This window comes from Sturnus vulgaris, chromosome 17 (assembly GCF_052056855.1).
Source record: "Sturnus vulgaris isolate bStuVul1 chromosome 17, bStuVul1.hap1, whole genome shotgun sequence".
Classification (NCBI taxonomy): Eukaryota; Metazoa; Chordata; class Aves; order Passeriformes; family Sturnidae; genus Sturnus; species Sturnus vulgaris.
Genome location: NC_142259.1, coordinates 8419310 through 8435462, shown reverse-complemented (window position 1 = coordinate 8435462; position 16153 = coordinate 8419310). Strand labels below are relative to the sequence as shown.

Here is a 16153-nt window from a genome sequence, read left to right as displayed (position 1 = left end):
AACACAAGTCCCCAATCACTGCTCAACTGTGTCCCTTCCCTGGTAAATGTTACTCCTTACAGAAGAAATGCAGATTATAGGTAATCATGTCAGAACAGGTAATGAGAAGGAAGCATTATTACAACAATGTTGTGGCAAAGACAGAACAAATTCTATGCAGTTATGTGGAAGATCTTCAGAAAGATATCTTTAAAAAAAAAGAAAAAGTGGGGGGGGAAAAAGCTACTGGCAGTAACATTAACTATTATAAATCCACTCAGATCACTCCATGTCCCACATAGCTGTGCTGTACCAGAGGTATATTAGTCTACACTTGCCCTCTGTACACACAAAAACCTAAACTGGCACAAACCAAACCATCAAAAATTAAGTTGCTGCTGTCTACTTAAATAAGTATTTCCTTCATTAGATCCAATTTTGGCTGCTTTCCTCTCTAAAATGCCAGAATACTGATTATCATCTTTCCTCAGCCATTCCCCAGTTTTACATAAGGATAATTAGATTCAAGATTGTGCAATTAAAGCAGTCATCAGTGGATGCTCACGTAGGATATCACTACAAAAACAGTAGCTACCAACCACAGGTCACACCCAGCTTGTATAAACTCCAGCCAGGTCCAGTCCTGAGCCTTTCATTACTGGTGCTGGTGGAAGAGGATTTAGAATGTTCTTGCTCACTTTTGTAACCGTAACCTGAGCTACGCACAAGTGTGGAAAAGAAGAAAGAATCCTTATGGCAGGTAAGTTCATCCAGCCTGATGGCTCCACACATCCCTCTTCCAGCCCAGATGAGCAATATTTGCTGAGGAAACAAGATAAATTACATCTAGCTGCTCTCTCAGGAACTTTGCTTTTTTAGGTTAAGTGTATTTATTGGTTTTCCTACTGGAACTGATTTTCTTTTTTTCTTTCATTATCATGGGTCTTGAACATTTTTTTTCCAATAACACAGGAAAGTAGCATAAGACAATATTTTTCTATCCGATCAATTAGCTGCTCTATTCAGCGCTTTTGTAGCCACCTAATTAACTATTGGCTAGTGGCTGGGGCATCAAACTGCTACATGGAAATCCCAGGCTCTAAGATCAAAGAAGTCTGGCCTCAGCCAGGTCACTTGGTGGCCTCTGGACTCGCAAGAGGGGCTGTGCCAGCCGAGTGCTGCTTGTCTGTCTGGGATTGCACTCGCTGTGCTCACTCTCATGCTGACTGTAAAGATCTCGAGTTAGACACAAGGACCATGGAATACTCACACACAGATCCTACATTTTAGCCTAAACGTGTTTTCCTGTTGGACCTTCAGCTTTCAGGCAGAGAGAACTCTGTGTGCACCATGGTCAGCATCTTCAGCAGTGACCACGAGGCTTTTCCTTCTGAGCGTGCTCCCAATGTCTGTCCATTACAGGACGGACACCCAAACAAATTTTTGGCCAATTGTATATTGACAGAATTATAGAAAATAAGTTTTCCTCACAGGCACTGAAAGAAGAAAAAGTAATCATAAGATTGAAGTTGAAACTGTGAAGATTTAAACAAGGATAAATTTGAGATTCACGTGGACAAAAGACTGGCATCAAGCTCTGCTGTGCTCTTGCCCCATATACAGAGCTTTTCTTTCTGATCTCCTGCACATATTCTCTAGAAATGTCCATGTAGCCATGAACTTCACAAGGCAAATCAAACTATTGATGCAGTAAATTGTTAGAGCAAACCAATGTTAGCCACTGCCTTCTTTATCTTTCCTGCTTCTGCTCCCTTCCCCTCTTCCTCTGTTGGACATCTTGTGACATTCCACTCTGACAGTCTTTAGCAGAGCCTCACTAATATCAAACCCATGGCTCAGTTGCCATTAAATCCTCTTTGCATGACATTTTTATTTAGAAATGTGGAAAATGTTCTCAGTTTCCTGCATCCCTGCACAGCTCACAACACGTGGTGCTCTCTGCCCTGCAGAGCCTGGGCGTTCAGGACACACATGGATAAAATGCAGCAAGGCAAACTGAATCCTTTTCAAACCCTGACTCCAAGTGCCCTTGAGAAACAACTTTAAGTCACTCTTAAATTAAAGGACTTGATATTAGGAATGATGCTTTCCATAGGTCCCTTTCAATTAAACATGTTTAATCGAGGAAAATGAAGTGACGATGCTTTCCAGGCATTTCACATCATGTGACTCAAACATCACACAGCTGCCAATGGAATTTTTGTCTCCAGGTGACACATTTGAAGCAAGACCCTTTGCTGAAAACACTAACACATGCTTATGCACACAGACTACAGGAAAGTCACTTGCTCCAGGCCTTTACTGCCTGGAAATGCACATTTCTTCCAGAAAGTTAAAAAATGAGTATAATTATGCCTTTATCAAGCCTTCACAGAATATAACTCCATGCTGCAAACACAGCAGAAAACTGAAATCTCACCCTCTCTATTATTACAGTAGAACCCTATGGACTCTCTCAGACACGGGCCCCTTTCTTGGTTCAGTGAAATGATTGAAATGTTGCTTACTGCACCATTATTCTGCACAGGGTTAACAAGCTCTAGTCAGAATAGGAGGTTTTCTTTACCTGAAACCCCTCTGGAATATCATACTGGGAAAGGGCACTTTCCAAACACCTGTTTTCATAGGGGAATCTTCATTTTTCTGCTTTGTTTTGTTTGTTGTTTGGGAATTTTTTAATTTATCAAGGAAATAGAAAGCTTGAAGCTTTTGTAATCTGAGCTTCAGTGCCTCATTTCTATAATTGGGCAACCTATCATGATACAATAGAACAATCAATACCACTGCCTCGAGATATGCCACTCCTCTGCTTGTAATCTTTTTCCAACAGAGTGTGAAATAACACCCAGCTTCAAGCTACAAGACTGTAAATTAATTTAGATACAAGATACATGAGAAGATAACAAGCAAGTTCCACGCTGAAGATACCAACTTCCTAGCCATCATCTGTGAGGCAGTGTTTCCAGAATCAGTCCTGCATTTCCTGATGAGAGTTTTAATAATTCTATCTGTAAATCTAGAAAACATTATGTGAACTAGATATCACCACAGAAAACATGCAGGAACACAAGGAATAGAACAAAGTCTTTAGACTTTAACACTGCTACCTAAAAACAGAAATTTTGATTTTTTTTGTTTAAATCAAAGATTAATTCTCTGAATTTTGAATTTTTGAATTTTTTTTTTCTCTTTTTGAAAGAACCCTACAGAAAAGGGTTCATCTTTTAGCTGTTTGTCTAACTCCCTGGCCTTTCTTCAATTTTTAATAACAATGGATTTTTCTTTTTTCCTATAGCACATAATGCCAGCTATATATAAATACGATAAAATTAGTACATTAGACACAATGAAAACATGTGCAAGTATGAAGGAAAATGTTTTTAATTAACGTGTCTTGTGTCTTTCTAGCCCTAAAAATAGGAAAAGTCAACTGGCAATCCAGACTAAATAAAGCTGCACACCACACCTCTGATTACAGCAGCACAGAAGTAATCTTGAGGAGAGGGCAGCCCTTCAACATCTCTCTGAACCTCAAAACAACAGTGCAGTCTTGGGACAGCTTCACCTTTATTGCAAGCACAGGTAATCACCCCATGGCACTCACCTCATATCCAGGCTATTCCAGCTCCAAAATATTTGTGCCTTACAGGTCTACATGGCCCATTCTTGAAACATTAAGCCTTGTCCTGTTTCACTCAGGATTCCTTGTCCTTTTAGGCTTAGGAGTTCCCCTTTTAAAGTTTGATCTACTCCTTAAGGCAAGAGACAGTTAGTCATTAAAGGAAGGCAGGAGCCATCCTCATTCCAAAGCCAAGGCTGTATCTCTGCTCCTAAGGACGTGCAACACTGCACGTTATCTTTATTCTGGTCCCCAAACATAATTCCCTTCTACCTCTCACAAACCAGCACCCCCAGTTCATCCATTTCCTCTGGCAGGACCATCTCCAGCAGAATCCCAGCAGACCAAGGCCATATTTACCCTTTCTGAGGAGGGTGCCAGTGGCTGGAGTGCAAGCCAAGAGCCCAGTGAGCCTCGCTGCCTGAACTTCACCCTCCTCAGCCCAGCCGATGCTGTCATCGGACGATACAAACTCCAGCTGCAGGTCCTTGCTGGGAACAAGGTCTCTTCCAAAGTCCTGGGCCAGTTTGTGCTACTCTTCAATCCCTGGTGTCCAGGTATGCTCTGATGTATCATATCCTTCAAATAACTCATTGTCTCAGCCAGGAAGTCTGGGTGTCACCGTGAAGTCTGTCTGACAGTCACAGCTAGAGAAAGTTGGTTTTTTGCTTAACATCAAGGATCAAGTTTTTGTCCCCTCTTCAGTGCTGCAAGGCATCAAAGACCCAGACTCCTGCTTGTAGGATGAGAAATCAAAGGCAGTAAATATTCCAAATATTCATTCTAGATTTTTTTTTCCTCTGATTTTTTCTTCTGATTCTTGCATTCCGTTGTTCAACAAGTAACATGTACCAGTAAGACACATGCTGCACTTACTGAAGGGACAGAAACACAGTCAGTTCCCCTGAAAGCAATTTCACGCTTATTTTACTCAGTGTCTAAATGGTTGCAGAGGTGTAGCAGAGAGTCCTAAGCCTGAATACACAGCAGTCTCATTTGATCCTTAGAACTGCCCTCTGTATGAGATTTTCAGTTACAGCAAAACAATTTCCAGCCATCATATCTCATTCTGCTCGTAGATGATGATGTCTACATGGCTGATGAAAAGGAGAGGCAGGAGTATGTTCTGAATGACAGTGGAATCATATTCCAGGGAGTGGAGAAAGATATTGAAGAAGAAGCTTGGAATTATGGACAGGTAAGCAGAACTTTCAAAATAAGAGTAGTGGGTAAGTAAGTTCTTGAGGAGAAAAAAAGTAATTCTCTCTTAGTGTAAGAGTTCAATATTCCTCACTGACTTCATATTTTCTTACAGATATGTATCTCATTTATCATTAGATTCCAGACAGCAGCATCAGCATCATTTCTCCTGTGTGACATGTGCTCATACAGAAATAAAAGAAACAAAGCACAATTTCTTTTGCCTGTTACAAAAACTGGTAAAAGTGTACTTTTTTTTAACCTTGTAGAGAGCAAAGAAAGCCACTGGGTGTTGCAAAGCCAGTGCACGTAAATATTTATGCAATGTGTTCAGTAATGGGGCAGAAGACACTAAAAGGATACCTCAAATGTACTCAAGTGAAACAACTCATGTTGGAATTTTTGAAAATCAGTTTGGGCCTCCAAATGTAAGTGCTGCAAACCAAACGACAGCCCATCTCCAGCCACACAGCCATCCTGCAACTGCCCAGGCCAGCCAGAACCATTCCTGGCCACTTCATGCCCTCCAACTGCAGCAGCATTTGCAGACAGCACTTCCATTGATCCTGCTGATCTCACGGCTGCTTTTATACTGATAAACAAAACAAGGGCAGAGCTCCTTTCTGTCTCAGAGGTCAAGGGATGTGGCCATCCTAGCCTGACCACATCCATCCAGCCAAGCACTGGGGCATTCTCTGGGCCCAAGAAGTGTCTCAGTTGCCTTAACCCACAATAATTATTTTGGGGTTATTTTTTCAGTTCAGATCACCTGATATGAGGTGGAGGCAGCCCGTGAGAGTAAAGCTTTCATAGCAGACAGGTGCCTGAAGGGGCAGGGCAGGATGTGGGAGGGTGTGACCCCTGTTGAACCCAACCTGCAGTGATCTTGTCTGTGCCACCAAGCCACGTAATGCCCTCATGAATGCCAGTGGCCACAGTCCCTCACTGTGCTCACAGACATCTTTAAAATACTCTGGCAAGTTGGCAGCTTAATGGTTTTCTTCTTGGCCTGATTTTCTTTAACAGTACAAAAAACACCTCTATGCCAAACATCTTCCTCCCATGCTCAAAGGAAACTAGGTGGGGAGTTTATCCTTAGGTTTTCTTATTAAATTAGCCTTAATATATTGTTTGTTTTGATTTCAGTTTGAAGAGGACATCCTTGATATCTCTCTGGCTATTCTGGATCGGAGCCTGAACCACCGTGAGGACCCAGCTGTGGATGTCTCCAAGAGGAACAGCCCTGTCTATGTCAGCAGGGTTATCAGTGCCATGGTAAAGTGACCCAGCACTTACAGCTGGAAATGCACCTACCTACAAAACCACAACCCACACTCGAGCTTGAACATGAATTCCTCAGTCTTCTGTAGGTGTAGCCAAGCAAAAAATAGCTACAAAATAGGTAAAATGGAGATTTATTCTTCGTCCCAAAAGTTTGCTCATGACTGAAGGAAGTTTCCAAGAACTTCTGAGGAACATCGAACCTTAGATGTATTTTCCTAACAGATTTTCAGCCCATTAGGTCTTTTCACTAATTTGGAAAGCCTTTGTCTCTTCTGAAATCACTTGCTAAGTTTTTCAAACACCAAGAGAAGCATGATATATTTTGGAAAACCAGTGCTGGCTCAGCTGCATTTAATGTCTGAATTTAGCATTCTTTACTTAAGGCATATTGGTTCAGTGAGGTTTTCACCATTTCCTGAAACAAATAGTTGCAACTTCTCAGCACACACTCATCCTCACAAACACATAAATACACAACTAGGCAGCTGAAAAGTTTTCCATTTTATAAATAATACATATCTGACCATATTCCTTAGCTGAGATTCCTCCTTTATATCTGTGATATTTTTCAGCCTTTTGGGCAGCGCTCACTTTAGGCATTCTCAGCTTCAATATAAAGTAAATAACTCTACTCAGATGTACAAAATTACTACAAATACAAATAATTAAGGGGAAAAAATAAAAATAACTTACTGCATCCTGTACCACCACACTTGATACTTAAATTGGATGTGTAAATGTTACAATGGATGTGCACAAATATATACAGCCACATCTAACAAGTTTGGGCAAGTTGTAAGTACTATCTACACATTTGCAACAAATGCACATTCAGAAAAAGATGGATTTCTCAAGGCTTCCATAAATCACTTGAGAATGTGAAGCAGCATGAATGCACAGTCTAGCAGAGTAATGACAAACAAGGAGGTGTGACCAATAGATAAAACAGAGAAAACATAAACAGTTGTCAGTCAGTACATTTGGGATCACTTGTGCTGAAAACAAGGCAGTTTTGAATTACCAGATTCTACAATCTGGTCGGGGTTTGGTCCAGCTTTGTGGCCTTTGAGCAGACAAAATTCTACCTAAGAATCAAATATTCTGTCCCACCACCCAGCCAATGAGAACAGTGCTACCCAGACACTAAATACCCTTTCTAACTATCTCCCTCTCTCTTCTCCTGTGAATACTTTAATTCTCTCATGAGAAGGACTCTTTCAGGTTAACAGCAACGATGAGAAAGGAGTAGTGGAAGGGAAGTGGAGTGGGAAGTTCCGCTCAGGAACAAACCCCCTGCGCTGGAGCGGGAGCGTGGCCATCCTTCGGAAGTGGTACCGGGCCAGGTACAGACCCGTCCGCTACGGCCAGTGCTGGGTCTTTGCAGGAGTCACCTGCACAGGTACACGGGAGACATGGAAATGGCACCACACAGGCAGCTCACTACGAGCTCTGCAGTCTGAACTTTGTGGCAATTCTGTGGAAGCTGTTTCAGCTTTGGCAGGGAGTAAAGAACGACTGCTCTCCATGCATGAAGGCTTAATCCTTCAGTTAACAGGTTGTAATAACACATGCCAGCCTTGTGAGTAATCAAACAAAAACCAAAGGGGTTTTCCAGGCTGAGCTGGTGAAAAGAGTAAGGTTTCCTGTTTCAAAGCTAGGATTCAAAGAAAACCAGGACTCTTTTAAGTCCGTCTCCTCACACTGCCAGTTTTCTACTGTTGTATCTTACCTGCTGGTGACACAAGAGCAAGTGACAATTCTGAGGACCTGTAAAGGGAGCTGCAAGTCAGGGAAATAATTTCATTCTAGCACTGTCCAGTAGGAGCTGCTTTGAGACACAAGAACCTCTTTGGGGAAAATACAAAGGAAAAATGAGTGGTGTATCTCCATAAGTGGTAAAAGAAACAAGGAACTAACAGAGGGGAAATGGGAGAGAAAACAGGATGAAGAATCAAAGATTAAAATGAATGGGTGAACCAAACTCTTTTTAAAAAGGACATAACAGCTAAGAATGCCATGTCAGTGGAAGTGTCTTTTAAGCAATTTTGCACATTCTGCGACTTGCATCATAGCTGGAGGGAAATTTCTGAGGGTTTGTTTCACCACTGAAAACATACACTAAACTGTTTGACCAAGAAAAAACACTTTCTAAATATCTGCAAAAAATAGTTTTACAGAGCTTTTATGGTATTCTGTATTGCAGTACTGAGATGCTTGGGAATACCTACTCGTGTTATTACAAACTTCAACTCTGCCCATGACAAGAACCTAAATCTGAGTATTGATAAGTACATTGACATGTCCGGAAACAACCTTCACTTGAGTGAAGACAGTGTGTGGTAAATATACATATTTCTTTAATATTTCTTCCATTATATTCCCCACTAATTAAAATATCTAGAATCATGCTCATGAAAAACCACCCTGGCCCCATGCTCCCAGTGATATAAAACTCCACACTAGACCTTTGGCTTTTCGTTCAGGAATGTCCAATATTGAATTATTGACTCTGAAATGAAGTATTTTCCTTTTAACATTTCTTTTTCATAACATCCCAACATTTCTCAGCGATATAACACAAAAAGCTGGCAAAAAAGGGGAAGGAGGTGCTCATGTAAGGAGTACAGCACCTGCTCTCTCCACAGAGGAGTTTTCATTCACTCAATTAGGATTATTTCTTGCACTGTACAAATCAGATATTCTGCATTCTACCCCCCCTTACAGGAATTTCCATGTCTGGAATGAAAGCTGGTTCATTAGAAGAGACCTCGGCTCTTTTTATGATGGATGGCAGGTTCTGGATGCAACACCCCAGGAAAAAAGCAAAGGTAACAGTGTTGTAAATATAAAAAACCTGTAGATAGTGTTATTCCTAAAGATTGCCAGGGAAATTTCAGGACAATTCTCTTCTATATATTCCTTGCAGATGTAGCATTAATTTAGGTGCACAAGAAAAGCAATACCCAGATCAATCTCCAGTAGGGAGCTTTTCTGTCAGCCTCTGGATTGCTGACCAGCATAACAATTCTTCCTTTTTTAATTTCAATTCTCTGCCTCCACAAAAGCCAGCATATCTTAAGTTCACTTATCTCACCCTTGCTTGTCTTAGCTCCTCACATCACACAGGTTCATTCCTCACTACCAGGTGTAACAAATTCAGTTTCCTGGTTCTTCTCAGTGCACACCCAGCACTGTTGATTCCCATCGCTTAAGTCTGTCTGTACTTCTGACTCAGCTCACATCCCTCACATGCTCTCCTCTCCTTTCACCTGGCAGCTTTGCAGGCAGCCTTGCAGCCTTTGGTGGGTGAGAACCTCTCACCTCTCCCTGCCAGTCCCCCCCACGGCCCCACCTTTTGATAGAAAGTGCATGTGGAATCTCTGGACATGCTGTTACCACATTACATAGACATGAAAACAGTGTACTTGACCCAAATGTGTCTTTGGAGTGGCTGCCTCTCCCTTCTGCTGTCAGCATGAGGATTTATGTTGCTCAACTTCTCCCTCTCTAATACAGGCATCTATCAGTGTGGTCCTGCCTCCACCAGAGCCATTAAAGAAGGGGATGTGAACCTGGATTATGACAGCCCATTTGTGTTTGCAGCAGTGAATGCTGACTGTGTTACTTGGATTCGCTATAGCAAGAAAAGAAAAGAGAGAGTTTATTCTGACACCAGGAAGATTGGAAAATGTATTAGCACCAAAGCAGTGGGCACCAATTCCCGTGTGGATATCACTGCTAATTATAAATATCCAGAAGGTAAATTCTTTATTACAGTAGTTTTGCCACTGATGATCAGATGTGAAAATAATTAAGGCCTTTGTTGGACTGAGCTGACTTAATTTCTTTTCTTCTAGAGCCAAGTAATTGTGAATTTTCAGTCTTAGGGCTCCTTATCTGCTGATATTGATTTAATTGAAACAATAGCCATTCTGGAGAGCTGTTTGAGGAAAATTTCTGCAAAAGGATTTTTTCACCCTTCTCAGTTTCAGAGGAGATGGCAACTGCTCCACCTTATGCAGAACTGAGCTCTCTCAGAATTACCTTTCTACTTCCCACAGCTTCTAAGAAGTGCCCATGAACAGCCACCTGGAGCTGATGGGAAGGTTTTATTTTCCAGCCTTCATGGCCATGTACATTCATTTGCTTTTGTGCCAAAATTCACATTAAGGTTAGACCTCACTTTCTCCTCTGGAGTATCTTTGACCTTCTCAGCCTCCCTAAATTTCTGAGATCATCCATGGCTCCACTGCACTGTATCCAGAACATGCATGAGATCTCTGACCATGCTATCTTGCAATGCAGGATCCTTGAAAGAAAGGCAGGTGTACAGGAAAGCACTGAAGCTGCTTGGTGTGAGAAGACCTGGAAAAAGAAGCAAAATTCCAAGACCCAGAAGACGATTTTCAAGGGCACAGCCTGCACAAACCCCCAGCATCTCGGGGAAGTTGCTCCTTGATGCATCTCCTGTGATTGGCCAGGACATCCCCCTTACCTTGACCCTCAGAAACCTGATCTCAGATTTTAAGACCATCAAGGTTAAACTGAAGGCTTCAGCCATTCTCTACACCAGAAAACCCAAGGCAGAGATTTTGCACTTGCATAGGTCTATTCAACTTGGATCTGAAGAAGGTAATTTTAATTTTATTACAGCTTTTATTACATAGTTTTGGGTTGTGGTCAGATCACATGGAAATAAAGAATGGCTCAAGAAGTGTGGGACCTGCAAACAGTTGGAAGTCAAGGCTATTCAGGGAAAAAAGCTACATATATTTGCCCTGTCTTAAGCATTTGCTTTTGGACACTGGCATAAAGGAGACTGAGCAGGGTGACCTTTTGTCTGACCCAGCACAGCCACAGTTGGTGCTTCATTATGATCTTTTTTGCTAAGAGAGAACAGCTAAGAGACATCTACAGGAGATCGGTGAGCTGCTAGCTCCCCATAAGCAAAGCATAAAGCCAGATTAAAGGGGGAAAGACAAGCCTACAACTTTCACAGCAGCACAACAGCAACCACCAGCTGCAGGAAGAGCTGTGAACCTGCAGAGAGTGGTCCCTGCCCTGCTTTTGTAGGGACAGTGCTGAAAAACTGAGACGTAGCACAGATGAACAGAACTACCCTCTCAAGCCAACACATAACATGTTAGAACTTATTCCACTGTTCCAGCAATAGAACATTTTCCTCAGTATCCTCAGTTCCACTGCCTTCCTCACCGGCACAGAGATTCTGATTGTGCAAGGCAGAGGCTGAGCATTTAAACCAACTCACCTTCTGACCAACGCCCTCTTTGCAAGAAAGGAGCAATAAATCCCAGCTTCAGATAAATGAGAAAAACACCAGCAGGTATTGCCACATCCATCCATCCTCACATCTGTCCAGGTACCAAACTGTACCTGATGATTTAGTGTTTTATGTAAATATAAGTAGAAGTCACCCCTGAGCATCATTCCTGCCTGTTGGTGTCAACACCCACAAATGTGCAGCCCCAGGGTGATAAGAGCATTGCTCCTTAAAACACAGATATCTTACAGATAGCTGGTACTCAGAAAAAAGAAGAGAGGGAAATTTTGTTTCTGTTTCCATTCCAGTGAAAGAAATTTCTTTCAAGATCTCCTATTCCCAGTACAAAAACTCTCTGATGGATGACAGGAAGATCCTAGTGACTGCTGTGTGCCAAATCAAACGGGGAGCCTCTCTTCTAGTTGAGAAGGATATTGTACTCCAGGATCCTTTCCTCACCATCAAGGTAAAAGCTAGTCCCTTCTGTGACCCCTGAGAAATGTGCTGAGAACAGCAACTAGAATTCCTACTCCATCTATTCCTCATGGGAAGGAGCACAGGAAGTGAAATCATGTCTGAGGGTGATTGGATCTTGTTGTAGTAATAGGCCATAGGATACAAATGAAATGAAATACACTAAAAAAAAAAAGCAAATCTTTCCACGGCATAGCTGTGCTGGGATATTCTTGCCAGTGCTCGTTAACGTGGCACTGATAAAGTTCTCAGTGTTACAACAGTTACAAGGTAAGTTTAATGAGGAGAGACAGGCAGAATATAGACAAAGAAATCTCATCCATATTTAGACTTCCCTTTTTGTTAGAAAAGGGGATCAATATCTTCAATATTTAGGAAGACTGATTTTTACCAAAGACACCTTCACTGACCAGCTGATAATGTCTAGGGCTGTGCGTCTCCCTATTACCAATATTCAAAGAAAGTTCTTTAACTGTATCACGGTAAGTGCTACTTTTCACCTTCTGTAACACTTCCCAAGTGATTGATAAGAACTGGAGGCTTTCTCTTTTTTCCACTTTTAACTGACTCCTGACAAATGTTGTACAATGAATAAAAAGCAGCTCTTAGTCTACAGGAAAGACCCTGCACTGTGTTTGCCCAGGGACAGTCCTGTACTTGCATGACCCATCACATCCATAGAAACGAGCTGAACTGGTTTTGGACAGCAGATTTAAATGCTGTATAACACACTGGGATCAAAGGCTATCTGTTCATCTTACTGTAAATAACATAGAGGGAATATGGTAATGTGCAGTGTCCTTCAGGACCTCCAGACTAGATTAGCTGTTCCAAACCATTCTGTCAGCAGCATACAAGAAAAGCAAGGTCACACAAAGGAGTAAAAAGTGTGGGTTTTTTGCAGGTCTGGCAATTTCTGAATATCAAGTTCTAGTAAACAGTCTTTGTAAAAAGTCTCTGTGTTATGCCATGCAAATAACAGAGTCAGTTTATGCAGGGCAGGCACCTGGATTAAATTATTTCAATTCAGTGATTAAGTTTTAAGAAGCATTTATGTTTCTGTTGATTGAAACTTCCCTATAAACATGGAGATAGTAATAGAGAAATGCAATTGGGCTGATGGACCTCTCTATTATGTTAACTAATATTACATTATTTACAAATATATAACAGATATACCAATTCCACGTTATCTCAACCAAAATAAGGTAATGAATATGCTTAGTTTCTAATTGGCATTCTTTTCCCTGAGACACCACAATTCACCTCTGTCTCACACCCCCCATATTCTCCAATCCCAAACCTTTCATTTAGCCTAGTTAAAGCTAATTTAAGGTGCCTCCAGTAGTTAACCATATGTACCAATACTTGCATTCTCATTCTGTTCTCACTCTGATGAGTATCATACACTGTGTTATACATGAAACTATGCACTGAACTAGTTTTAAAAGGGACTGAATGGTAGATTCTAGAGCAGTTTGCTGATTCTTAGCCACACTGGAGGGCTCATTCAAGGCTGAATTCTGTTGCCCAAAACTATGTACATGAACTAATTCCTGGCGTCTTCCTGCCCAGGTGATCCTAACAGGGTAAGTGGTTTGCACTGGGAATGAAAGGAGAAAGGCTTTAGGAAGACATGAGAGTGATGCTGGGGCTGAGCAGAATGTTTTCTCTCTGTAGGTCCTGGGTCCAGCCGTGGTACACAAGCCTGTCAGTGTGGAGGTCACCTTTACCAACCCTCTGTCAGATGAGGTGACAGACTGTGTGCTGAGAGCTGAAGGCAGTGGTCTGCTCAAAGAGCAGCTCCGAATCCAGTACGTGAAAGCTTCTGCCTGCTAACTTGGTCCCTTTGGTGGGAAATCTGGAGGACCAGTGAGTTTTTAAAAAAGGTTCTGCCAACCTCATGACTTTTATTTGCACCAGCCTTGGACAAAATGCCACCATGTCAGTACTCTCCATACAGCAGATGGAGTTTTTTGCACCTCTTTAGCCAAGATTTGAATTACGGAATGCTCAGGGAGTGGAGAGATGGTATACAGTCTTAAATTTGGGTACTCAGAAGAATACACAGCAAGAATTTTTCAGCTGCTTTAACTCACAAAAACATTCTCTCTTTTAGTGTGGAAAGAATGGCCCCCATGGAAACTTCAACAGTGGAATTTGAAATCATTCCCTACAGGAGTGGCACCAGGCAGCTTCAGGTGGACTTGGTTTGCACCCACTTTTCAAACATTAAGGGATTTGTGATGCTTCATGTGGCTCCTGCTCAGTGATATAACCTGTACAACAGTTCAGCTTTGCCTGTTTATGAGGCTGTGTTCATGCATTCTTATGACCGGAAGCACAGAAATGCTGATTACTCAGCCAAAATGAAGTGATGTAATATGAACGGAAACTAATAAAAAAGTACCACAGACTACACTGTAAAGACAGTGTCACCTCTCTCATTTCTAGCCCGTTTTATGGGCCTTCACACATACAATTACTAGTGGGAATTATTATATAATTTAACTTGAAGGAGAGGATCAAGTGTGATGGTTTGCAGCATTAGGGCCTGTAGCAATAATAGCAGCTGGATTTCCAAAGAGCATAATTTAAAATCACTGGTTTTATAAGCTCCATGGAATGCAATTTAATTATCACAGAATAATAGAATGGTTTGAGCTGGAAGGAATCTTAGCGCTCATCTTGTTTCAGCTGCCTGTCATGGTCAGGGACACCTACCACTACCCCAGGTTACTCAGAGCCCCATCCAACCTGGCCTTGGACACTTCTAGGGTTGGGGCAGCCACGGCTTCCCCAGGCAACCTGTGCCAGGGCCTCCCCACCTTCACAGGGAAGAGTTTCTTCCTAACATCCAATCTAAACCTATCCTCCTCCAGCTTAAGGCCAGTCCCTTGTGTCCAGTCTCCCTACACCCTTGTGAAAAGTCCCTCTCCAGCCTCCTTGAAAACCTCTTTTAGGCACTGGAAGGGGCTATAAGGTGTCCCTGAAACCTTCTCTTCTCCAGGCTTATATCCACGAAATATGTTTTATTCCCTAATAGCCAAAGTGCTATTCAAGTAGCTGACATAATTAAATTATAGAATTAAATTTATCATTTAATCTTATTGCTAGAAGGAAAATACAGCAATAAGATATGGCAGTACTACAACAGAACTCTCTTCTTATGACTGGAAAAATGAGAAGCTACAAAAAGTAGAAAAGCAGAAAAAGAAGAATATCAGAAAGATGCATGAAATTTCACAAGTAACAGTCACTCATCTTCATCCCACAAAGCTGCTTAAAACAGATCATCATTCATGAGGGAGGCACTGTGCCACCCATATCTAAATCCTAATGTGTCCATTCACTTTTTGCAAAGTTAACAAGCCAACATAGCAAAGATCTGAATGTTCCTAAGAGACAATTGGACTTTTTCCTCCTGACAGTCAGTACTGTCCAGCAAAGCAGGACCAGCTTCCCTCAGGAAGAATGTCCCATGCACACAAACTGACCCGGTGACACAGATTAAACTGAGGACTCATTTAAATATTTCTTTGATTTAAAGCCAACGAAATCTTCAAAACATGTAAAGTCCTATTTTATTACATCAATTACAATATTTTACCACCCACACATATACTTACAGTGGATGTGGAAGCTTGGTCAAACTAGTCAGCCCAGAGAGACTGGAATGAAGGTTGAAAAGGACACACACACACATACACACAGGAATTCGGATTTCTCCAGGCAAAGGAGAGGGAAATAGGTAGCTTTGCACCTATCAATTAAGTCTTGCAGGATCTTGGAGAGTCAGGGTATACAATCCTCCACTAGCCTCAGAAAAAGCCTTGAGGTAGTGATAGTATTTCAGAAAATCTCATTAAATCTTGCAAGAATGCAGACTTACATTACTTTTAACACATAGTACAGCCAAAACATTCTAATTCCTCCAGTGCTCCTTCTTAAATACAATCCAGGCAATTATTTCAGTGTTTGTCACACGAGCTTGGAGTGACCTCATCCTAATTAACTACCTGCCAGGGAATCCTGCAGTTCAAAGGGAAACCAGCGCTGCCTGTGCCAAGTCCCAAGCTTTGCAACACTCGCTGGGTTTTCACAGTGTCAGCATTTTCATCTGCCCTCAGCAACCACACCCAGCTCAGTTTGAGTGTGAAAATGCAGATCTGGCCAGTGCCATGCAGGAGAAACACATTCTTCCTGCGTGAGACGTGAGACAACTGTTCAATTACGCTAATGAATATTACAGAGAAAAACATGCAAGTGCCCGAGGAAGGATTTAAATTGCTTTT

At 41.8% G+C, this 16153-nt stretch overlaps 1 protein-coding gene across 1 annotated transcript; it reads left to right on the top strand.

The window, feature by feature from the left end:
• Positions 1 to 2967: 2967 nt before the first annotated feature.
• Positions 2968 to 14258, top strand: LOC106860851 (protein-glutamine gamma-glutamyltransferase 6-like). The gene is made up of 12 exons (XM_014888926.2): positions 2968 to 3582; positions 3937 to 4176; positions 4699 to 4817; positions 5966 to 6094; positions 7325 to 7502; positions 8307 to 8442; positions 8828 to 8931; positions 9620 to 9862; positions 10409 to 10735; positions 11693 to 11850; positions 13539 to 13672; positions 13978 to 14258. Exons 1-12 carry the CDS (start codon positions 3375 to 3377, stop codon positions 14129 to 14131), a joined length of 2130 nt encoding a protein of 709 aa, XP_014744412.2. The 5' UTR covers positions 2968 to 3374; the 3' UTR covers positions 14132 to 14258.
• The last annotated feature ends 1895 nt before the right edge of the window (positions 14259 to 16153 follow it).

What these genes read in the sequence shown, in the direction of transcription:
- LOC106860851 (XM_014888926.2), top strand. Translation starts at nt 3,375, where the DNA reads ATGTTTTTAATTAACGTGTCTTGTGTCTTTCTAGCCCTAAAAATAGGA. An exon ending in AAGCTTGGAATTATGGACAG is followed by an intron (nt 4,818 to 5,965) that starts GTAAGCAGAACT and finishes TTTTGATTTCAG; the next exon opens with TTTGAAGAGGACATCCTTGA. An exon ending in GCAGGGTTATCAGTGCCATG is followed by an intron (nt 6,095 to 7,324) that starts GTAAAGTGACCC and finishes GGACTCTTTCAG; the next exon opens with GTTAACAGCAACGATGAGAA.